Below are 25,328 nucleotides of genomic sequence, written 5' to 3'. Positions count from 1 at the left end.
AAGGAATGGAGATGAAGACATAGGGAACAGACGTAAGGACATCTTCCCATTTCTGATCACAGCAGAACTTATCACTAGGACAACTAACAGTGTTTCTTACATTGCAAATCTTTCCAGGTCCCTTTTCTGTCTCCCTTCGTCACCACAGAATTTCCTAAAGCCACAGTCTGAAGGTCTTTAAAATACAATGTGAAATTTTGTCAAAGAGACTCTGACTTGAAAGTACCAAAGTTTATTTTTTTCCCCTTAAACATTCTTTGCTTCAGAGTGGTACACTAATAACGTAGCACTAATAATGAAGCAAAAGCAATTTTACATCTATTTTATAGACCAGAGCAGGAGCCTGAAGCTTCGGCTTTCTAAAGTTTAGTGTCTGCCCTGTGAATACTGTATTGACTTTAAAGACTGTCACTGCTTTTCTGTTTTTGCCTTAAAATCAGTTCTTTCTTCCTCCATAATCCATAGCAATAAACCACACACCATATTTTCTTTTCAAGTTGGAGTTATAATATTTTATTTTCTCTTTCAAGTTGGCTTATCCTGTCTGACTCATTTATGATAGCGGCTTGTGATATATGATTGCGCTGCTGTGTTTTGGGGGCACAGACCCCTGTAAATATAATGACGTTCTATTTCATGGGCCTGGGAGAAACGGTTGAAAACCTGTTTCTCACAATTCCCTGTATCTCAGGCCAAGGGGTCTGCAGGGAGATTTAATAGACAAATGCCACCAAATATTAGGAAACACAACACTTTTCTACTTCTTTCAAAGTTTTTAATGTGGGATTTACAGAGTTTTATGAAGAGGGTGATGGTGCTACTCATTATTCATTTATTATGAAGGGTTTCCCAGGTGGTGCACTGGTAAAGAATCTGCCTGCCAATGCAGGAGATGCAAGAGACACAGGTTTGATCCCTGGGTCAGGAAGATTCCCTGGAGAAGGAAATGGCAACCCACTCCAGTGTTATTGCCTGGGAAATCCCATCAGGAGTCTGATGGGTTACAGTCCATGGGGTTGCAAAGAATCAGACATGAGTGAGCATACACATTGTGTTACATTTGTGTGCAAAGCTATGTGACAGGTTGCAATCACAGAGTGGTGGACAATCAGTACTGTGAATCATCTGTGCCTTCCCCAGTAAAGCTTATAATCAAGGAGAAAAAAGAAGATACATATATATATATTAATAATTACAACATAAAACAAAAAGTTATAAGGTTTTGAATAAAGGCAAAGTGCCATAAGAGCTTAGAGGAAGTAATAATTGCTCCAAGCTAGCTGAAGGGCTCCCAGGTTTCACCTTAGAGGAAGCATGTAAGCCAAGCTGGGAAGGATACATAGGATTTTAATGAAATCTGCAAAAGGGGGAGAAAGGAACAAGGGATGCATTTAAGAAGAAAGCTCTTATGTAAGTCACAGAATTGAAGTGGGAAAGAATGAAGCTTTTGTTTTGGCTGCATTGGTCTCAGTTGCATCATGTGGGATCTTGGTTGCACTGTGTGGACTTTCCAGTTCTTGCACATAGACTTAGTTGCTCTGTGGCATGTGGGATCATAGTTCCTCAACTGGGAACCGAACCTACATCCCCTGCATTGGAAGGCAGATTCTCAACCAGCAGACCACCAGAGAAGTTCCAGAATGAAACATTTTTAAGAAACAGTGAAGAGTCCGATGTGACCAGAGCACAAGGTACAAGAAGAAAAGTGTGAGAGAGAAAACAGAGGCTGACCTCAGGTCACATCATGAAAAGCCTTTACTATCCTGCAGACATTTAGTTACCCTGTAGGCAGAAGAAAGCAATACTAGCTATCCACACCAAATTATGACCCCGATTAATGTTTATGCCAACAACTTTGGCTATGCCTACAAATATCAAGGGTGAGTTTCCCAGGTGGTTCAGAGGTAAAGAATCTGCCTGCCAACTCAGGAGATGTGGGTTCTATCCCTGGGTCAGGAAGATCCCCTGGGGGAAGAAATTGCAACCCACTCCAGTATTCTTGCCTGGAGAATCCCATGGACAAAGGAGCTTGACGGGGTCACAAAAATTCAGACACAACTGAGCACTCACACACACACAAATATCAAGGGTAACATGGACAGTATTTTGGAGGAGTAAATCAACGTATTCACAACATCAATAATCCCATAGTTCCCATATCAAGAGCCACCTGGTGGATTCAGTATAGTGGATGCTAAGTCACTTCAGTTGTGTCAGACTCTGTTATGTCTGACTCTGTGCGACCCTATGGACCATAGCCCACCAGGCTTCTCTGTTCATGGGATTCTCCAGGCAAGAACACTGGAGTTAAGTTGCCATTTCCTCCTCCAGATTCAGTATAGAAAGGGATGCAAATGACAGCTTGCTGTCCTACAGAAGGAAAGATGTGACATGAGATGAATTTTCATCAGGTAGAAAAAGAAGTAAAAAAATCCTCCCTTTCTACTCCAGTGGGACATGAGAAGAGAGGTGACAGACAGAAGAAAGGCAAGCAGTTAGGCTTACACACGCTTGTGTGCTCCGCTCAAACTAAAATCCAGGGGCAGGCCTGGGGAGACTCCGAGGCGCACTGACAGCTCACCACACACACGGGGAGGCTGCACTAGCACGGATGCAGCAGGAAGAGGCCTGCGTTAGGGCTCCCGAGCCTTCTACGGCCCTCTACAGAGGGTCAGGGGCTCAGAGGAGAAGGCACGGTGACCGTGACACAGAGGTGCTGCCATCCAGACAAGAGCCAGAGGACCTGGATGAAACCTGAGGTGGAGCCGAGCTATCCAGGGACGCCCAGGGCGTCTGACTGGACGCAGGAACACCAAAGCACAAGTTCAACGGTCTCCTGTTGATGGAGCATATCAACACAAGGAACCCAAGGACCAGCCTAGACCTGGCCCCAGGCCACACCCTAGCAGAAGCCAGTGAGGACCAGAGAACAGCGCAGGGGCCCCCAAGAAACCACAATTAGGACTCATAAACCCCATTGCACCCATCCCTGCCCATGCACTGTACATCTGGAATAGCAGGGGAGGCTCGTTTGAATACTTCATTATCAACCCTTAATGTTATTTATTTACTATGATCAAATAGGATGGTCAACCTCTGCCTCCCCATCTTAGTTAGACCAGGTCACTGCTGTCTTTTGACTAGACTACTCTAAATACCCTTCAAACTAATCTCTCCTCTTCCACCCTTGTGTGCTAAGTCACCTCAGTCATGTCTGACTCTTTGCAACCCTAGGGACTGTAGCCCACTAGGCTCCTCTGTCCATGGGAATTCCCTAGGCAAAAGTACTGGAGTGGGTTGCCATGCCCTCCTCCAAGGAATCTTCCTGGCCCAGGGATTGAACCTACGTCTCTTATGTCCCTGTCCAATCTCTTCTCTTCACTCAGCAACCAAAGTGATCTTTGTTAACATACAGCCAGACCATGTCACTCCTTCAGTGCTTACCACTGGACTCAGAATTCAATCCAAGCTCTGCCTGGCCTTGCAGGGTCAGCATGCCCTGGCTCCTGCCTGCCTCTCCATCCCCACCCACCCTCCCCTAACTCTGGTTCACAGGCTCCAGGCAAACTGAGCTGCTCTCAGAGTTGGAATGTGTCCAACTCTTTCCCACTCAGACCCCTCACATGCATTCTGTGCTGTCTGTGTTTAGTCATTCCAGTCGTGTCCAACTCTTTGTGACCCCGTGGACTGTAGCCCACCAGGCTCCTCTGTCCATGGGATTCTCCAGGCAAGAATACTGGAGTGGATTGCCACTCCCTTCTCCAGGGGATCTTCCCAAACCAGGAATTGAACCTGGGTCTCCCTCATTGCGGGCAGATTCTTTACCATCTGAGCCACCAAGGAAACCCATTCTACCCCCAGACTAAAATGTTCTCTTTTCTACTCTTCATATAACTGACTCCTCACCCTAAGTCTCAATCCAAATGTTAACCTCCTGAGAGAGGTCTTCCTTGATTACCCCTCCAAAATAGGGTACTTCTGCCACTCTCTTAACTACACTCTCTTTATTTTTTCCAAATTATATATAATTTATTTGTTTTTTTTAACATAAATCAATTATTTAAAAGGGACATTGAAGAATTGATAAATTCTCTTATATTTTTTCTCATAGCTAGTTTATCTCCCATCTGTTGTAGTGGTAAGTCAAAATTTGTACTTAGCCTAACATTATAATATGCATGTTACAATTAAATAAAGTGAAATTTATTTTCAACAATATTAAAGATACATTTTACTATTTACAACAGCATCCATAGAGATTTGGGAGGAAAATACATATCTATATATTATAGATAGATATATGTAAATATAGATGTGGGTTCAATCCCTGGTTGGGAAGATCCCCTGGAGGAGGAAATGGCAACCCACTCCAGTATTCTTGCCTGGATAATCCCATGGACAGAGGAGCCCGGTGGGCTACAGTCCAGAGTCGCAAAGAGTCAGACATGACTGAGCATGCATACAGCCACAGCCAGCTAAGATGACATGCTATTTGTGTTCAATGAATGCATAGAGTGAGGGAGTGAATGAATTTCACTCATTGGTGAAACAGAAATCACCAGTCTCAAAGCCATAATAAACCTTAGAGAATATAGACCAAACAACTCCGCCAATCCTATTTGCTTTCACTATAGGGATTACAGACAAAAATCTTAAATGCCTTTCCCGTCAGAACAAGGTCTATTAGAAACTTCCATTGTAACTAAAGCTATTCTACAGCAGTTGTGTTCAAATTTGGTCCAATGATAATGAGGCAATGTGGAAAATACAGAGGTTATGGAAGCATTTTTCTTCACTGATTTTCTTTCCATAACCTTATACTGATTTGTGTAGTCTGAGTTATTGAAGACAATGGCACATAAGGGGGTGGTTATGGCTTGCCACTATTCATTTTAATCATTTTCCCTCACTGTTTTGCCTAGTAACATAGATGCAGTTAATAAATCAGGTATACCTCACCATGCACAGTGCAGACATAAAGAACACAACCTACAAAGAAAATCTGAATATTCTCAGTATAATTTCACCAGACCAAGGCTCAAAGGGACTTCCCTCATTAACATATGCTTATTCTTAATTTTTTACCAGATTGCTTGAAAAGTATTCCATCAGTATAAAAAAATTTTAATCCAATATGAACAAAAATTCTATACTAATTTGATTTCAAATTAAGGCAAAACTGGCTCAGTAGTTCAGGGTATAATGAGTAGCTCAGAAATCCTATTGGATTTGCTTACACAAACCTGGCCTGGCTGTGGTTTCAGACTTCCCATACAGCTCATGTAGCCAATTCTCATCAAGAAATAAGACTGTATTACCTGAGGAAGAGAGGGCTGTGCCATTTTGAAATCTAGTTTCTTATTTGGAGAAAAAAAAAAATCAAGGTCTTTTTCCCTTAGAGAGGACAAAGACTCTGCAATGGAGATTTCCTGTTAATTCCATGAGGACATATATTGGCATCAGCTTCTTCCAAGAAAAAGCATTAAGGGTAGAATCATCTTTATTCCCACTTCTACCACCTTGTCCTCCTCAATGAGAGTCTGGGCATCGTGTACTTTCCTCTCTGCCATGGGCCTGCCAAGTTGGCACTCCAAGAGCAAATAATAGCAATAATAACTTCAGTATGTTAGCAGTCCTGGGAGTCTATGTGTCAGTCAGCAAGGATGAGTAGAAAGAATGGGCAAGAAAAGCATCAATTATTTCATGAAAATAGAAACTCTTTCTTCACATGCCACTCCTAATTATATGCAAAGAAGCAGAATCACAGATACATCAGGAACCTGGTAGTAGAGGTATGTTGGCTAATTATCCATTCAGTCATGTTCCAAGCATGTAGTCAGTGCTCCATGGACTATAAATAGCTTAGAATTATGGAGATGGAAGAGTCTTTCCTTCTAATTAGTGGTTTCAGTTTCAGGGCATCCCTGGTGGCACAGTTGGTAAAGAATCTGCCTGCAATGCAGGAGACATAGGTTCAATCCCTGGGCTGGGAAGATCCCCTGGAGGAGAAAATGGCAACCCACTCCAGTATTCTTGCCTGAGTAATCCCATGGACAGAGGAGTCTGGCAGGTTACAGTCCATGGGGTTGCAGGAGTCAGATATTACTTAGTGACTAAACCACCACCACCATGGAGATGGAAGGGTCCTTCCTCCTAATTAGTGGTTTCGGGGCTTCAAAATGTCACAGGTTAATTCTAAATCCTCCCCTTCCACCATGTGAAGAATCAATATTGATATTGCAATTTTTTATTCTATCAAATGAAGAGAATTAACAGCTCCCCACTATCTCTTCCTGTCATCACTATTTCTTAAAATAAATGACATTTTAATAATACATTGAAGCCCCCAAAGACAAAACAACTTGCTTAAAGTGACATAGGAAGCTAGTGGAGAATTTAGGACTAAAATCCAGGTCTCCAGGTCTCTAGCCCTTTGCTGTATGTGGAACAATGCACTGCTTTTCCCTAGGAAGGCTGGACAACAGTACAGTTCACTTTAATTCCATTCCTTCTACTATCCTTCCTGCCATGTGCTCCTCCAGACAAGTCCCCGAGAACAATGAGAATCTATCCCTGACTCTTTCCTCTTTCCTTACTCATAGCCCTCCTTAACCATTCCCTTAAAAAAAAAAATGAAGTAAACAACTTTGCTTTAAGATATTATTTGTTCTCAATCTAGAAGACTGAGGAAATAAAAACACAGTAATCACTGAATGCAGCTCACAAAAGAGAAAAGTTTATGCTACCCAGCATCTTCATGACAAGTTTGAAAATTATTGGTACCTAACAGATCTGCCTTACAGGATGCAGACCTCTAGATTCCTGGGGGAGAGACCCAACGTTAGTTTGCTGTATTAGAAGGCACTGTGTTATATTAAATCATATCTACACAGCCAAAGGGAATGTTAAACAATCATGCTTATTGATTTATCCAGGGAATGGAGGCTTGTTAAACAGGCAAAAGCTGTTATCTGGATTTTAAAATGGGTGGAATTGAGTATGACTCATCTATTTTGAATGTCAGCACATCATGAATTCACCAACGTGACAGGAGAACAGAGAGATCAAAGTAGTTACCTATTGAATATAATTCCTTCAAGAGACCACGTACCTCCTCCAGTCCCCAAGAATCCTCCTTCTCCTTAATAAGAAATTTATTCTTTAAAATTACCTCTATTCCCCATTATCTTTCATGCCTGTGCAGACCCAGGCATTTAGCAATGTAGGCTGACTACTCTTAATTAGATGCCAGGTTTATGTCAGTGACAACGATGTCCCCTCATCTAGTCCTGGTGAGGTCAGGACACTTCCAGGCCAGGAAACACAAGATGAGAGGAAAACACAAATTGTGTGGCCTTGCTCAAGGTCACACAATTTGCCAATAAAAAGGTAGAAACCGAAAAGATATGTCTACTACCAAATCCCATGATACCCCCACCAAACTACCACTGCCTCTACTCAAGCCCATACGTGTGCTTCCCTGATGCCTCAGTTGGTAAAGAATCTGCCTACAATACAGGACACTCAGGTTTGAGTCCTGGGTTGGGGAAATCCCCTAGAGAAGGGAATGGCTACCCATTCCAGTATTCTGACCTGGAGAGTTCCATGGACAGAGGAGCGAGGCAGGCTACAGGCCATGGGGTCACAAAGAGTCAGACATGACTGAGCAAATTTCACTTTCTTTTTCAAGTCCAGATATAGGCAAAATATTTATATGAGTAGAATGTACTCAGATGCTGGAACATTGTCTATGAAATGCAAAGAAACTGAAAGAGATTTCAGGCTCATGCTTGGTCTTCTTTCATTGTCGCAGTGAGTTGTAGAGTTTTAGCTTTAGCTTGGGTTACAGTACTGACTCTTCTGGCCTCTAGAATGGATCTCAGTGAGGTAGTGGGATGGTCATTCAACAGTGTTCTACTTTGCTCTACAAGCTACATTCTAGAGCCACATTTATTGCCACATCTCTCCACCTGCATGAGAAGTAATGATTAAAATGGTGGCTGGTGTAGTCGTGGAAAAAGTTCAATTATTCAAAGAACTTATATTTCCCCTCTTCTGTAATACAATTAATCCCAAAGTCCCAACTGCTCCAAAAGTCATGTTGATACTGCTGCTCTATCTTGTATCAGAGCTTAAAAAATCTTGATTATTAAAGTTTTTTGTAAGAACCCTCCATGGTCTCTGCAATTTTACTATCTGAGGGGTTTGAGAGAGTTTAAGCAATTTTAAATAGCGCCCATCGCAAACTACAGCTCTTCTACTTGAGATCAAATGCAGCATCTAAAAGGAAAGTCTGAAGTTGGGAACACTTTACAGCTGCTGAGAAAGTGCAACAATCATATAGCACTTAACCTTTGTATGACTAAGGCATTGTTGTATATCAAATTCCCCTAAGCTAAAAAGTAGCCAGGGAATCTTACCAGGATGTACTATCAAAGGTAGAAAAAGTTTCTATATGAACTGAAGATTGTGTGACACACCTTCCCCTGCCTGGCACACAGTGAGCCCTCAATAAATAAATGTTTCTTTCTTTGTTAGAGCACAGTGCCCAATATAAAAGGCATTGAGTTCTAGAGTATAAGTCCATTTTGTTCCAAGGAGGCCCAAAATAAAAGTGTGCAGAGTTTCAAGTAAAATTAACAAGCAAAAAAATCTTTGCTTTGGAAAAGAATTCACTGTAGGATCCTATTCATTAGATAATTTACCAAAATGTGAAATACAATCTAACTTACAAAATGAGATTCATATGCAACTCTTAGAAAACTGCATAAAGTGAGACAACTTGTAAATCCATCAAGTTATTCTCTTCAAAAAAAAAAAAAAAAAAGAATGTTTTTTAGAAATGTCCACAGTAATCCTAGACTTGGCCTCTCCCTTCCTCTCCCCCACCAATTGGCTAATTCCTATGTGTGTCTGAACAACAGAAAAACCTTCAGTTCTTCCAGGAAAACTTCCCTCATTTCCCACACCAAACAAAACAAAACAAAACAAAAACAAACCAAAGCAAAACAAAAAAACACCCTGTCCACATCTCTGTTATTCCACTGTATTATCATTATGTATTTATGTGTCTTTCACTCAACTTGAACTCTTCTTTGCTTAGGGAGAAATGAGATTAAGAAATGAGCCTTAATTGGCTAAGCTTAGAATATTATAAGTTCTCAATAAATATTAACAGAATGAATACATTACTGACATCAAATCATACAGATCTTAGGGTGTGGCTGGTGAGCACATGCCAACTTCGTCTGAAAGTATAAATGGGAGTGGTGAGTCTGACAGAGCCTGAGAGGCTTGATGACTTTGATGTAGCCTGATGGAGGGCTCCACGGAGAGGATAAAAGGGAAAGAATGAATCAAACCTCAGGAATTTCAAGTGATGGGGAACATTTGCCAGGATGTAGTAGAGATCATGAAACATGGGTACAAGTACAGAGAGACCTGAAAATGACTTAGGTTTGGTCCTCTTGGTCAAAGATCTCGTCTCTGATCTAAATCTAGACTCTGACAGCTGCTCCCAGGCATTATCGCCTTGTCATCACCAGCGCTGTCTGTGCACCACCAGCCCAGTGGCTCTCACCCCAGCATTTCAGTGCCATGGAGAAGGACTAAGCAGTTCTTACAAAAGCATGAATCAACTCCTTTAAAGGCAGCTGCAGCAGGTGACTCTCAAAGGCAGCCTCTTACCTGCTGGTTCTGATAGGCTGTGACGGTGGTGAACACTGTCTCAGGAAAGTTGAATGTCTTCACTCCATCCCCAACGGGGACAGGCTTGGTGGGGGAAAGGTCACTGCTGAAATCCTTGCGAATCACGTGAACTCGAGGCTGGTATTTGTGCATAGAGTGAAGAATGATCTGAAATGAGAAGGGGAAACATTACTCCAGGGTTGCCTCTAAGGTCCCTACACCTTTTCTAGCTCTTATGCAAACAAATTGCAGGATAAAAGCATTATAGGAGAGCACAGATTGGAGGTGAGATGTACAGGGAACTGGAAATCGGTGTACTTGCCCATGGCTGGAAGGACTAAGTGACCGGAGCATCACCTCACACAGAACCCTGTAGCAGAGCGTCTCAATCATAGGTGATGAGTGCACTGTGTCTTCTTCATTTGGATAAATACTGAGTGAATTGGTTCTGATACCAGTACACTCCACTCCACTAAAAGGTCTCAGAACCCCTGCTGTGTGACTGTTGTTCCCTCCTGCTTCACATCTTCAGCATGGGCTCATCTGTCTTTAAATTTTACACGTCATCACTTGCCCTTTGTTATGGACTTTATGGACATCCTCTCATGTTATGTGAGAGCAAAGGGTATATGGGTGTTCTCTCCTCCTCAGAAAGTTACCATTTCCCTAAAGATAGGAGCCATGATTTTAGCTTCTGCAGTCTTCTTCCATAGCATCCAGTGTAGATTCTGGCTTTCAGTGAAAATTCAGTGTGTTAACTGCCAAAATTAAACCAGGGACACCAATTACACCTGGCCAGCCTTAAGACCTAGTCTTCTCTCATAAACTTATAAATTTCTTGACCAATCAGCCAGAACTGCCCCTACAACAGTTTCTCTGAGTTTATTGCCCTCGGAGGATAATATGAATTATATGATATGAATAATAGGAATTATTCTAAATGTTGTGATTTATCTCAGCATTTTGAAATTCGTCCTGTGTTTCTTGACACACAGTGTCTTGACTTGACTTGACAGTGAGTTCCTAGAGCACAAGAACTCTGTCTGATAAACACAACCTAATACATAATAGACAATTGCTTAATGTTAGTTTGTAATAAATGTAATTTAACAAGAAAAAAAAAAGCTTTTATGCTTGCATAATTACTTAAAATGACTCAAAACAGCATAGAGATTCTTTTTTACCCATTTGAAACAGCCTGGGACTAGTCAGTTCTAGAGCAAAAACAGGGAAAGAGGAAGGTAGAGGAGATGGGGTTATTTGACTCACATGTCCTTGATCATCCAATTCATTGTTGGTCAGCTTGAGTTTGTCAAAACTGACCACCTGTCTCATCCAAGTATCTCCAGAAGCTAGAGAATCAGGGTGGATATAAACTCTTGGGGGCACGGGGGAATCAGCGTTGCCAGCCACCATCCACTTGGAGCTGTGATACACATATCTGAGACAGAGAGGGAAGAGAGGAGAATTCAGAGACAGATGCAGGGGAGGAGCAGAGACCCGGGAAACAATTAGGGACAGGAGGGAGGAGACACAAATGAGAAAAAAATGGAGGAGGGAGGATTAAACAGAGAATACAAAGGAGCAAGGGAAGGGTGGATAACCAGGGAAAATGAAATAGAGATGGAAATTGGAAACAAGATGGGTGGGGGAGGGCAGAAAAGTGTTGTGGTTAATGATCAAAGCTGCAGCTCTCACAAGGAAAACATTCTCACAGTTCCTTTTCTTTCTTCTTCCTCTCCTTGCCTTGCACCCCTGTGTGCACACAGGCATCCTGAACCCACGTGTTTAGCTATGGAAAAGGTATTTTACTGCAACCTTTCACCTTTCAAATGCAAACCATATAATCCATTGGCCACTTGCTCAGGGTTTGGTCCCTTATTAAAAACATCTTCCATATTGTCCTATAAAACACAGCCATGTGCAGAGACCCTCCAAGCCTCTCACTTGTTAACCATTTCCTAGCCAAGACTCTGAATTTTGAAGCATTTTGATGAAAACTTAGTTTTGAACATCCACATTATTTTCCCACAAAGTCACTGGAATGATACTAGGTTAATCAAAGACAATTAACTGGGAAGTCTTGGTGTTTCTGGGAATGGCTGCACTAAGATAGCGGTCTCCATTTTCACTGAAATGAAGTATGTTTTTAAAGAAAGAAGCATCTCCCCTGCTAAGTCCAACATCAAGACCACTTTTTTCTTAACCAGCACTCCCTCTAACATACAAGTAATGAACTTCTCTATTCACCTCTAACCTCCAAATTCATCGGCTTAGGGCCAAGTTCTGAAATATCTCAAAAATGAGCCATGACTCACTGATTTGATTGAGAACTCAGGAGATCAATTAAGCCACAACCGGTTTCCAACAAGAACTGCGTGTGAGACACATGGAGACTATGTTGCCTTTTAATGGCTTTGAAGGAAAGTTATTTAGCAAACTTGTTCATAATCCATATTAATTACCAATAATTCCCCTAAATAGATATTCTTCTTGAGGTCTTACCTGATTCTCTCATTCTTCCTCTCCATCAATAACCAGATAATCCACCATGTGTATGATTGAATATACTATACTAATGCACTTCTCTAACCAGTTTTCAAATAAATCATCTCAGCTCACTTAACCAAATCATTCAATACGTTAGTCACTTGCAATGCTAATTGAATTAGTTTTAGACTTAAGATCCATTTGATTTTTGCTACCCTGGCATACACTACACAATCCCACTTTAAAAAAAAATTGTTTATTTTTTGTTTTTTAGACTGTGCCATGCAGGATGCAGAATCTTAGTTCCCTGACCAGATATGACCCCCTGGAGAGGAAGCTTAGAGTCTGAACCACTGATCTGGCAGGGAAGTCCCTACATAATCCCAGTCTTTATAGAAGTGTTAGGAGGATCCAGACCAAACCATTACTGGTTCTGATTCCCTGCCTCTCTAGTGACTACTTCCTGTCTGGTGTTCTGCCACAGGCCATTGGCATATCCTCTATCCTTGTTCCCCATCCAGTACATTGTACAGCGCACTGTTAAAATGTGTCATCTAATGAGCTTACAGAACATCCTGGGTGCTGGTGATGCCCACAATTCCACATGCCAGTCATCATTACCTGTATCTTTTATTGTCCACAGGTACAATGTCCATTGCTATGTAGTACTGCTGGTGTGGATCTAGGCCAGTGATTTTCACTCTCATGGCAGGAAACATCCTCCTGTGATGGGAAACAAGGCAGGAAGCTCAGCAATCAGAGGGGAAGAAGTAGCAAGAGTAAACATTTGATGAGTCTCTTCTTAATAGGAAGCACATCAATATCCCATATCCTTTAATTCTCAAAGTTGGCTTGTTTTTTTTTCACTTTGAAAATTACCAGTATCAAATATCCTGAGAATTTACACTGCTGAAATAACACCTCTTCTGAACTTAAATTGAACTGATTATTCATATACTCAAAGATCTCATACCATACCATGCTTTACATTATTAATCTTTAATGTGAGATAGATGGAGAGACAAGAGATAGATAGATAAAATGCATGTATATACATTCCCTATTAGACTGTAACATTCTTCTCTTTTTTTTGGCTGCACCATGCAGCTTGCAGGATCTTAGTTCCTCAAACAGGGATTGAATTGGGCTGCCTGCAGTGGAAGTATGGAGTCCTAACCACTGGACAGCCATGGAATTCCCTAAAATATCTTTAAATATACTTACACTTTTATACTTAATACGCTTGAATAACTTATATTTTTATTCCCCAAGTAGCTTATCACAGTTAATTGCAGTGATCATGAAATACTTTTTGACTGTTTACTTGAAAATGACCACTCTCAAAATAATATCTCAAGAAAAGAAGAAAAGAAGGAAGGTGCTACCAGTTCTCAAACAAAGGACCACCAACATTTTTTTTTTAACGCATAAAACTGTAGAAAAATTTCTGCAAGTTCTCAGGCTGTCAACGTGTGTGTCAGAGGAAGGACCCTGTGGAATAAGAAGCAAATACCAAATGAATTCTAGTGGCCTCTGGGCAATACCTTGTTTCTACCACAATGGCTTGTTAAACTTGCCAAAGCAAGCGAGGTCAGGATATGGCACTTTACAACCACCCTCATAATTGAAGAGGAGGAGAGGGAGCAGCCCCAAAGAGGTATTGAGTTTCAAGGAGACTAAAATAAAATTTGCCATTCTTCTTTAACCATAAGAAAGAAGAAAAACATCAGGCTATTTTGCATGTCATTCATTTAGGAGCCAGACATAAAAAGTGCTCAGTTTTTTAAAAAATGTGGATTGCCCTGAATGTGCTCTAGGGTACTTGTACACAAAATGCTGCATTAAGTTTAGCCATCTGGGGCCAGTTAGTTGAACTGGGCAGAGCGCGGTGCTAATGAGGTCAAGGTCACAGGCTTGATCCACAGATGGCCTAATTGGCTTTGCTCCATTTCACAGCCGTAGACCATACCCTGACCCCAGACAGTCATCTCACAAATGTGCACCGGTTGTTTACATGAGGGGCTTTCTGTGCTAGTCACACTCTCTACTACTCATCAAAAATTACTCAGAAAACAAAAGTCCTCTGGTTATAGGTTGGTGACATCATAATCTTGTTTGAGGTTAAAGCACAAGAGTGACCACAGATCTTCAATAGAGATGGTGGCTATTTCTTAAATATTTGCAAAGAATAATGTCAGTATTACCAATTCTTCTTTTTCACTTTATAACTTTCAGAAGCTTCTATTGGTATTCCAGTTTTAGATTTTCTTTCTCTATTCTTAAAGTTTAATTAGAAAGTCTTCTATTTTAGTATTATGGTGAGCTAACAAAATTTTATTATACGCTGCTCATAATGACTAAATCTATCATTCACTGTAGGTGAGGCACTTTGATTCACATTAACGCTTTCCAAAAATTTGGGAACCTTGGTATATACATGTATAGATCATTAATTCCATTCTTAATAACCATGACCTATGATTGCCCTGTCTATATAAATGTTTGGAGAACATCTTTCTTGGGGTGGAAAATCCTCTCTCTTACTACCTGAGATAAGAAAATGTGGTTTCTGTCAGCCAGCAACAGAGGGATACACTACACTGAAAGAGATGAATTTATTTCCTGATGACTTCAAGAAAAAGGGTCAGATGGTTTTAAATTCAATACCTGTTTTGTCTGAAACATTTATATGACCTTGAGTGGAGAAGCTACCTGTCTTTTTCCAGTACTTAAGTTCTAAAATGAATGAACTGTATGGCTCTTGATAAGTCATTTAAATTCACCATCTATAAAACAAAGGAAAAGAACTAAAAAATCCTTACACTGACTTCTTGCTTTCAATTCTATGCTGATATTTGAATTCTCTCATTAAAATCTTACCAAAGTTGCTGTTTCTTTTTGTCAGTATTTTAGCACAGAATAGCAAGCAACGTCATAACAGCCAAGAAAAAATTAACCTTTCACATTCACAAAATGAGATGAGTTTAGTTTTCATTTTATGCCTAAATTTAAGTCAATTTTTTTGACTTCCAAACCCATTAATCCCTACAAACACCTCTGTCCATGGTGCTGACCATGCAGGTTCTGTTGGTTCTTTCAAAGATTGAGGGTTCTGTAGACTACAGTAGTTCTGAATCAACAAGCTTACAGCTTGGAATGTGAAAAGAAGTAGATGGTGACTAAGGTCTGAGAGGGGAAAAGACCAGAGAGGCACACATAACTAATAAAACAGAAACTGAAATTAAAACTGAAAAGGACACTACATAGGAAGAAAAATGAAGTGAAAAGGAAAGAATCAATTTCTGGGATGGGGAGGGAATGAAGAAAATTTACAGAAGAGAAAGACTTCTTTGCCTGTTTCTGAGTGGTTCCAGAATTACTTGAGCAGAGTTACTGATAGCAACATTATTAGCTGAGGCAATCCAACACGGAAGCAATGAATATAGTTTCTAAACCTAAACAAAGGGATATGAATAAAGAACAAACTGTATGTCTGTGCTCAGAATGCCTGGATATATTCAGGCTGCTGTTGTTTAGTCACTGAGTCATGTCTGACTCTTTTGTGACCCTGAGGACTGTAGCCCACCATGGCTACATGGCTCCTCTATCCATGGGATTTCCCAGGCAAGAATACTGGAATGGGCTGCCATTTACTTCTCCAGGGGATCTTCCCAACCCAGGGAGTAAACCCACATCTCCTGTAAGGACAGGTGGGTTCTTTAGGCAGGTTCTTTAGCACTGAGCCACCTGGGAAGTCCATATATTCAGGTACCAAAGTGAATTTGTGAAGGCAGAGATACAGAAAAGAAAACATTGCAGAAGAAATCATGAAATGACATCACAGGAGAGTTGTCAAGGAAGTGTTTGAATAAACTGAATTCGTTGATGTGCAGGGAACAGGGAATGATATCAGGAACCAATGTGATTCAAATACACAGACATAATGTTAACAGTTGTAAGTAACTGCCCCCCAAAGAAAACTGGAAAATCTGATAGACAATAAAAGTAGTATTTCCCCTCTCACCAAGCTAAGGCCCTTAACAAACACTAAGAAAAAGAGTAAAAATATCTTCCTTGAATTGCTGTTTCTGTCCAAGTCATAATATCTCAAAATGTAGACTGAAACTCAAGCAACAAAAAAAGATGGCTTTTGAAAGTAATTCTGAATAAACAACAAAGTCTTACTATATAGCACAGAGAACTATATTCAATACCCTGTGATAAACCATAACGGAAAAGAATATTTAAAAGAATGTATATATATATGTGTGTGTGTGTGTGGGTGTGGGTGTGTGAATATACTGAATCACTTTGCTGTACAGCGGAAATTAACACATTGTAAACCAACTATACTTCAATTTTTAAAAAATAATTCTGAAAGGTATTTCAATTACTCAAATTGCTCCTCCAAATAAAGTTTTTTTAATGATTTTATTCCCTACTAAAACTTAAAGAAGGAAGGGGGTTTACAGTGGAGTATGAAACTGAATAAGACTTCTGCTTCACTTTAAGATCATCTTTTTTTTTTTTTTTTTTAAGATCATCTTTTCATAACATCTTATTGAGAGGGTTCTCTATATGCATATTCAAGTGAACTAGACCCAGTCAAAACATGCTTTTGCTTTAAATGTCCATGGTTCACAAAGACAGTTTGCGATCAGTGAGGTCAGTCTCTTTGGTCTCTGTGATGTGAGACTACGTGGATTGACTTTGTAAATATGAAACCAGTATAGCTGCTTTAATTTCAATGAACTATTCTTATACACTAAAATATTCAGTACAAATTTATTTTCATTTGAATTCAAAGGGCAGAACAGACATAAATACTTAAGACAATTGTTTTGGAGCCAAACAGATTTGCGTAGAATTCTGAACTGTCCTTTACTACCTGTGTGGCCTTAGTCAAGTTAGTTAACCTCTTCCAGCTTTTGCATCCTCCTCTATATATGGGATTATCATATCCTCCCTCAAAGGACTCCCGTGAAATTTAAAAAATGTAATACATGTTGAATATCCAGCATAAAACAGACACCTAACTGAACATATGCAAAGATACCAATAAAAAGTAGCTTAATTAAGTGTTTATCTCAAGAAATGTCAATGTATGACAAAAACCACTACAATATTGTAAAGTAATTAGCCTCCAACTAGTAAAAATAAATGAAAAAAAATTAAATAAAATTCTCAAATCAAAAAAAAAAGAAATGCTGTGTTTTTAAAACTTTTATTATCCTACCTAAATCGTTTTGAAAGAGTTTCCAGCAGGTCCCATTAAAGTGATAATTTCAAGCCAACAGTAAGACACAAAGAATCAATCATCAGAGTTCCAAAAACGCACCAAGCCCAAACTTTAACCAAAAACAAAATTCTTACAAAAATATCTGGCTGATTTAAATGCCTTAGAAGATGCAAGCTTTTTCTCTTGAAAACACTGGTTGGTAAAGTAACACTAGCTTTAGTGATCTATTGTTTGACTGTTATGTACCATGGATCTCTAGTACTGGCTGGAACACATTTGCAAGCAGAAAATGTTTGTGAGGGTAGAGGTGATTTAGGTTTGAGTGATCCTTGGAGGAAAATAGCAAAATCCAATAAACACAAAAAAAGCATTTTAACAAGATATCCAGATGCTGAAAAGTGAATGGGAGTGGCTTTGGCTTCACCAAGGCCACCTACCACAAATAAATAAAAAGAAAAATGTAACAGCTCCTAAGTTTGTTCTCCTGGTCTTGAATCTGGCTATTAAAGAACTGTCCTTACCTGCCTGCTTTGGTGATAATCATCTCGGTTCCAATGTCATGGAACCTCTTCCAGAGGTCAGCACATTGTAGCTCCACCTGAATCTCTTCCATGGAAGACATGGCGGCAGGCACGGGGCCCGCAGCACCAGGGCCCAGGTCAGCGTGAGTGTCAAAGGAGCAGGAAGTCCTCTCGGTGAGCACCTCGGAGTCGGAACCTGTGCTCTGCTCGGAATCTGCAAAATAAATAATTGAGCCTTAGGTGAGAAACTGCTGACTCCCCCCATGCCCCTGGCCTCAAAAAGATGGAGGCAGGGTGGGGGGCACGATGGGGTGAGGAGAAGGGTAACAAAAGGAGGCTTAAACCTGGGAAGCTCCAGAGCACAGTACTCAGGGTATTTTTTTTTTTTATGATTTGTTTTTGTGATTTATGATCTTCTTTCAGGTTTCATGTTTCCAACATGACATCTGGCATTTTAGTAAGTTCTAGCAACAGCTGAAGAAAATTGGTCCACAATAGGCAACAGAAAGAGTATGAATGTCACCGTGTTGAAGGGAATAAAACCAAACTGGGGTAACAAAATAAACAAAGGCCAAATTTTAAGAAAGAATCATCATCACAGACTCCAGCTGCAAACCCAGATTAGACTTTTCAACTTGGGGGAAAAGATTCCATGCTAACAGCAATGTATTCTTTAATTCCATACCACACAGCATCACTGTCCATCAGTCAGTTACTTTTAAACACAGCAACTTTCCCTCCATTTATATATCCTGGTCATCACAAGTAATGAAAAGCTGTTTGGGATCTTCAGAAATGCCTTGTTGTCTAGTTGAGTAAATGGCTTTCCCTAAAGCCCAATTGGGCCATTTTGGATTTAAAGGGAAAAAAAAGTCTGTTGTGAGGCAAGGATGTAAGCATATGGAAAAAGTTACCCCAAGAAGGCGGTTAAAACAAAGGGAATAAATAAGTTTAGGAGACACCTTGATTGGTTTCTGAAGTATGGGCAGAGGGGAGGGCTGATCCAAACAGGAAGGTAGGATTGAGAACAACCAAATAAAAAGCGGGCATGCTGGGCCAGACAGTCCTTTCCTCCTGATTCTTCTTTTCTCAAAGAAGGGGCAGGGTTGGGGGTGGGGGAGTAGGAGGATGCAGACCAAAGAGAATGCTAGAGTCAGGTCTGTAAGTTTTCAGAATTTACTTTTAGAAGAATTGTATCTCCTAATATTTTCCAAACTTGGAGTAGCTAGTACAGTCTCCTTATGTCAAATGATACTGCAAACCAAGCCCAAGAACCTATTTCTTCCACTCACCCTTAACATCTAGGATTCTGATTTCTACCCCCTAATTAAATATATAAAGAGAGGTTAAAAAACAACAATGCCTTACTCTGACAACTGGCTTTTCAACGCTGTCAAAAGTCAGGACCTCTTGGGCACCAGTCCTTGACATTAACATGACGGAAGAAGGCTGGGACACAGTGCCAGACCATCTAGCGGCCATCCTCACTAACTGGAGCAGGTTTCCAGGCCTGTGAAAAACGCCTCTCATGACACCTTTAATTTTCTTTCCTTCCAATTCCTAACGTGTTCCTCTCTCAAGTCCAGGAAGCATTTCTAGCAAGAATCTCCCACAGCTTTGCAAAGCCCATAGGAAGCCAAGTGTCATTTTTCTCCATCCTCCCCAATTCCTCACCCTCACTGCTGAAGACATTCAACACACCGCAGAACTGAACCAAGCTCCTAAACAACAGGGAAGCCTCTGCCCATAATCTTTAGTTTATCCACAATCACTGATCCAGTCATCATCTTCATTAAAAACATTAAAAAGTTGTATAGCCAGATTTTCCATGTCCAAGCATATCATTTTATACCTTGGACTAAATAGAAGCTAATGTTGGTCTCTTCCAAGTACAGAAAAGTGGAGCTATTCATCTAAGGGAAAGCTGTGGTTGAGTGACAAATCTCTATCCCAGCCTGATTCAGTCTGCCTTTCAGCAGAGCCATGACATCATCATGCACTCTCCAAACATAGTAATCCAACCCCCTGAGGTGTGGATTCCCAAATCCCATTTTGTTTCTGTGATATGCCCAGAGCTCCTGGCTTATCACTAAAATTGTGACTTTTTCAAGATCTTCTCAAAGCAAGATTTTTAAAAAGTAGTCTTGTCCTACTTTTGGGAGCAAAGTACTATGGAATCTCCCTATCATAGCATGCTATGATTGTGAAACAGCTGGAAATAAACAACCTAAGTAGGGCCCAGCAAAAATTTTCGACACATGATTTCTCTAGCATGTGTTTAGGAGGGAGGAAAGAAAGGAAAGATACTGCAGCACTAAGTGATCCGTTTCTAAAGGCAGCCAACTTGAGGTAGGGATTGGAATTGTAGAGTAAGGAAGTAAAAGTCTCTGCTCTTAACTCCCTTCATCATCTGGAATAAAACAGGTACTCAGAATCTAACATTAAATGGACTAATGAATAACCTTGGGCAAATTATTTAGCCACATTGGACCTATTTCTTCACAGTACAAATTAGAAGGACTGAACTGAAAACTTTCATAATCTCATCTACCTCTAGTGGTTTGAAGAATGTAAGAATCCTTCTTAATGCAACTTTCAGGATTAACCCAGGCTACCTCAATTAGAAGCATCATTTTTTAAAATTCTACTTCAAAACTTTAGGAAAAAGTCCAAAACATATGTAAATAAGTCAAAAGAGATAACCTTTTTTAAAGATCATTATACAAATTGCTTAATTGGAACTTTAGTTCTAAGTACTCAATGGGCGACTATTTCTAATAGATTGTTAGCTGTTCAATGGTTTTTTTTTTTTTTTTAGATAAAACACTAGAACCATGATTTATGAAAGAAAAATTCGGTAAGTTGGGACTTGAAAAAAAAATTGCAGAAGCATCAAATTATAAACTGTCTGGGCAAGATAATGAAACGAGGAAAAAACTAAGGATCCAAATTCACATTATCATAGGAGTTGAAGAATTGAGTATTCTGTTTATAGTTTCAATCAAATCCATCAAAAGCACCTATCAGCATGTGGCCCTATACAAGGTACCCTATACAAGGTAGATAATTTGAAACAGAGTCCAAACCTTGAGAAATTTTCCAGTTAGTTAGTGTTGATTAATTATGTGTTTATTGAGTGCTTATTATGTGCCCAGCACTGTGCTAGATTCTGGAAAATACTCAAGTACACAACGGATCTCTTTATAGAACAAGTAGAAACTGGAAATGTTCATAAATAATCAGAGAGACAACTACTACCATGCAGTTCTCCATACCATTACATATTTTTCTGTATGTCACATAGGAATTCAGGGAAGAAAGAGATCAAAGAGGGCTGGAAAATTCCATGGTTACTAAGAAAGAAATGGACAAGACGTGGAGGCAGAGGCACTATTTTCCCATGAAGAGGATTCTCAGAGACATTTCTTTGCCTGGAAATACTCTGTGCTCCTGAAGTCTCACTCTCTCACAAAATAAAGCCCAAACAACTTCTACATACAGAATGCAGGCACCAGCCCACATTTTCAATCACATGAATGTAGCATGTAATTTTCTATTGTTGATTGTTTAACTGCCATAGGTTGGAAACAAAATTAATATTATAGCTTACATAATTTGTTTCTTCAGAAAGGAACATGTATGTATTATTATAGAAACTGTGAAGAGTGAAGTCACTCAGTTGTGTCCGACTCTCTGGGACCCCGTAGACTGTAGGTCACTAGGCTCCTCTGTCCATGGGATTTCCCAGGCAAGAATACTGGAGTGGGTTGCCATTTCCTTCTCCAGGGGATTTTCCCGACCCAGTGATTGAACCGGGTCTCCTGCATTGCAGGCAGAAGCTTTAACCTCTGAGCCATCAGGAAAGCCCTGATATAGAAACTGTAGATGATCAAAAAGACAAAAAAACCCCACAAATCACTTTTAATCTCATCATGTAGAAATAAACACAAACACTTTTGTGAGTGCAGCATTCTAGGGTATTCTCTGCAACTTTTATTTACTAACTTTATCTTTCTAAAAGGTTAATTTACATTTATAGATATTAATTGACACATAACCTAATGTTAGTTTTACATGTCCAACATAAAGATTCAAGTATGTATATACTGTGAAATAATCATCACAATAAATCTAGTTAACATCCTTTACCACACCTAGTTATTTTTGTGTGTGCAATCAGTATTTTTAAGATCTCTCTTCCTAGCAAGTTTCAAATATACAGTTCAGCTCAATTCAGTCACTCAGTTGTATCCGACTCTTTGTGACCCTATGAACCACAGCACGCCAGGCCTCCCTGTCCATCACCAACTCCCAGATTCCACCCAAACCCGTGTCCATTGAGTCAGTGGTGCCATCCAACCATCTCATCCTCTGTCGTCCCCTTCTCCTCCTGCCCTCAATCTTTCCAAGCATTAGGCTCTTTTCCAGTGGGTCAGCTCTTCACATCAGGTGGCCAAAGTATTGGAGTTTCACTTCAACATCAGTCCTTCCAATGAACACCCAGGACTAATCTCCTTTAGGATGGACTGGTTGGATCTCCTTGCAGTCCAAGGGACTCCCAAGAGTCTTCTCCAACACCACAGTTCAAAAGCATCAATTCTTCTGTGCTCAGCTTTCTTTATAGTCCAACTCTCACATCCATACATGACCACAGGAAAAACCATAGCCTTGACTAGACGGACCTTTGTTGGCAAAGTAAGGTCTCTGCTTTTTAATATGCTGTCTAGGTTGGTCATAACTTTCCTTATAAGGAGTAAGCGTCTTTGAATTTCATGGCTACAATTACCATCTGCAGTGATTTTGAAGCCCAGAAAAATAAGGTCAGCCACTGTTTCCACTGTCTCCCCATCTATTTCCCATGAAGTGATGGGACCAGATGCCATGATCTTAGTTTTCTGAATGTTGAACTTTAAGCCAACTTTTTCACTCTCCTTTTTCACTTTCATCAAGAGGCTCCTTAGTTCTTCTTCACTTTCTGCCATAAAGGTGGTGTCATCTCCATATCTGAGGTGGTTGACATTTCTCCCAGCAATCTTGATTCCAGCTTGTGCTTCCTCCAGCCCAGCATTTCTCATGATGTACTCTGCATATAAGTTAAATAAGCAGGGTGACAATATACAGCCTTGACGTACTCCTTTGGAACCAGTCTGTTGTTCCATATCCAGTTCTAACTGTTGCTTCCTGACCTGCATATAGGTTTCTCAGCAGGCAGGTCAGATGGTCTGGTATCCCCATCTCTTTAAGAATTTTCCACAGTTTATTGTGATGCACATAGTCAAAGGCTTTGGCATAGTCAATAAAGCAGAAATAGATGTTTTTCTGGAACTCTCTTGCTTTTTCGATGATCCAGCAGATGTTGGCAATTTGATCTCTGGTTCCTCTGCCTTTTCTAAAACCAGCTTGAACACCTGGAAGTTCACAGTTCACATATTGCTGAAGCCTGGCTTGGAGAATTTTAAGCATTACTTTTCTAGTGTGTGAGATGAGTGCAATTGTGTGGTAGTTTGAGCATTCTTTGGCATTGCCTTTCTTTGGGATTGGAATGAAAACTGACCTTTTCCAGTCCTGTGGCCACTGCTGAGTTTTCCAAACTTGCTGGCATATTGATTACAGCATTTTCACAGCATCATCTTTCAGGATTTGAAATAGCTCAACTGGAATTCCATCACCTCCACTAGCTTTGTTCGTAGTGATGCTTCCTAAGGCCCATTTAACTTCACATTCCAGGATGTCTGGCTCTAGGTGAGTGATCAAACCATCATGATTTTCTGGGTCATGAAGATCTTTTTTGTACCGTTCTTCTGTGTATTCTTGCCACCTCTTCTTAATATCTTCTGCTTCTGTTAGGTCCATACCATTTCTGTCTTTATCGAACCCATCTTTGCCTGAAATGTTCCCTTGATATCTCTAATTTTCTTAAAGAGATCTCTAGTCTTTCCCATTCTATTGCTTTCCTCTATTTCTTTGCATTGATCACTGAGGAAGGCTTTCTTATCTCTCCTTGCTATTCTTTGGAACTCTGTACTCAAATGGGTATATCTTTCCTTTTCCCCTTTGCTCTTCCCTTCCCTTCTTTATACAGCTATTTGTAAGGCCTCTTCAGACAGCCATTTTGCTTTTTTACATTTCTTTTTCTTGGGGATAGTCTTGATTCCTGTCTCCTGTATAACATCACGAACCTCCGTCCATAGTTCATCAGGCACTCTGTCAATCAGATCTAGTCCCTTAAATCTATTTCTCACTTCCACTGTATAATCATAAGGGATTTGATTTAGGTCATACCTGAATGGTCTAGTGGTTTTCTCCACTTTCTTCAATTTCAGTCTGAATTTGGCAATAAGGAGTTCATGATCTGAGCCACAGTCAGCTCCCAGTCTTGTTTTTGCTGACTGTATAGAGCTTCTCCATCTTTGGCTGCAAAGAATATAATCAGTCTGATTTCAGTATTGACCGTTCGGTGATATCCATGTGTAGAGTCTTCTCTTGTGTTGTTGGAAGAGGGTGTTTGCTATGACCAGTGCATTCTCTTGGCAGAACTCTATTAGCCTTTACCCTGCTTCATTCTGTACTCCAAGGCCAAATTTGCCTGATACTCCAGGTGTTTCTTGACTTCCTACTTTTGCATTCCAGTCCCTTATAATGAAAAGGACATCTTTTTTGGGTGTTAGTTCTAGAAGGTCTTGTAGGTCTTCATAGAACTGTTCAACTTCAGCTTCTTCAGTGTTACTCTTGAGGGCGTAGACTTGGATTACCATGATATTGAATGGTTAGACTTGGAAACGAACAGAGATCATTCTGTCGTTTTTGAGATTGCATCTAAGTACTGCATTTCGGACTCTTTGTTGACTATGATGGCTACTCCATTTCTTCTAAGGGATTCCTGCCCACAGTAGTAGTTATAATTGTCAGCTGAGTTAAATTCACCCATTCCAGTCCATTTTAGTTCGCTGATTCCTAGAATGTTAATGTTCACTCTTGGCATCTCCTGTTTGACCACTTCCAATTTGCCTTGATTCATGGACCTAACATTCCAGGTTCCTATGCAATATTGCTCTTTTCAGCATCGAACCTTGCTTCTATCACCAGTTCCATCCACAACTGGGTGGTTTTTTTGCTTTGACTCCATCCGTTCCTTCTTTCTGGAGTTATTTCTCCACTGATCTCCAGTAGCACATTGGGCAGCTACTGACCTGGGGAGTTCATCTTTCATTGTCCTATCTTTTTGCCTTTTCTTACTGTTCATGGGGTTCTCAAGGCAAGAATACTGAAGTGGTTTGCCATTCCCTTCTCCAGTGGACCACGCTCTGTCAGATCTCTCCACCATGAACCATCTGTCTTGGGTGGCCCCACACAGCATGGGTTAGTTTCATTGAGTTAAACAAGGCTGTGGT

General features: G+C 40.4%; 1 protein-coding gene across 1 annotated transcript in view; it reads right to left on the bottom strand.

The window, feature by feature from the left end:
• Positions 1-25,328, bottom strand: part of TBX15 (T-box transcription factor 15) — a 120,645-nt gene that overhangs the window by 31,269 nt on the left and 64,048 nt on the right. Inside the window, exons 2-5 of the mRNA XM_020911339.2 lie at positions 17,938-18,151; positions 12,799-12,900; positions 10,957-11,128; positions 9,688-9,855 (exon numbers count right to left, since the gene is read on the bottom strand). Of these exons, the coding sequence (XP_020766998.1) occupies positions 9,688-9,855; positions 10,957-11,128; positions 12,799-12,900; positions 17,938-18,151 (656 nt within the window). The remainder of the gene's footprint in view (positions 1-9,687; positions 9,856-10,956; positions 11,129-12,798; positions 12,901-17,937; positions 18,152-25,328) is intronic.

The sequence above is a fragment of the Odocoileus virginianus genome, chromosome 5, assembly GCF_023699985.2.
Source record: "Odocoileus virginianus isolate 20LAN1187 ecotype Illinois chromosome 5, Ovbor_1.2, whole genome shotgun sequence".
Taxonomy (NCBI): Eukaryota; Metazoa; Chordata; class Mammalia; order Artiodactyla; family Cervidae; genus Odocoileus; species Odocoileus virginianus.
This window is presented reverse-complemented; position numbering and strand designations above follow the sequence as displayed.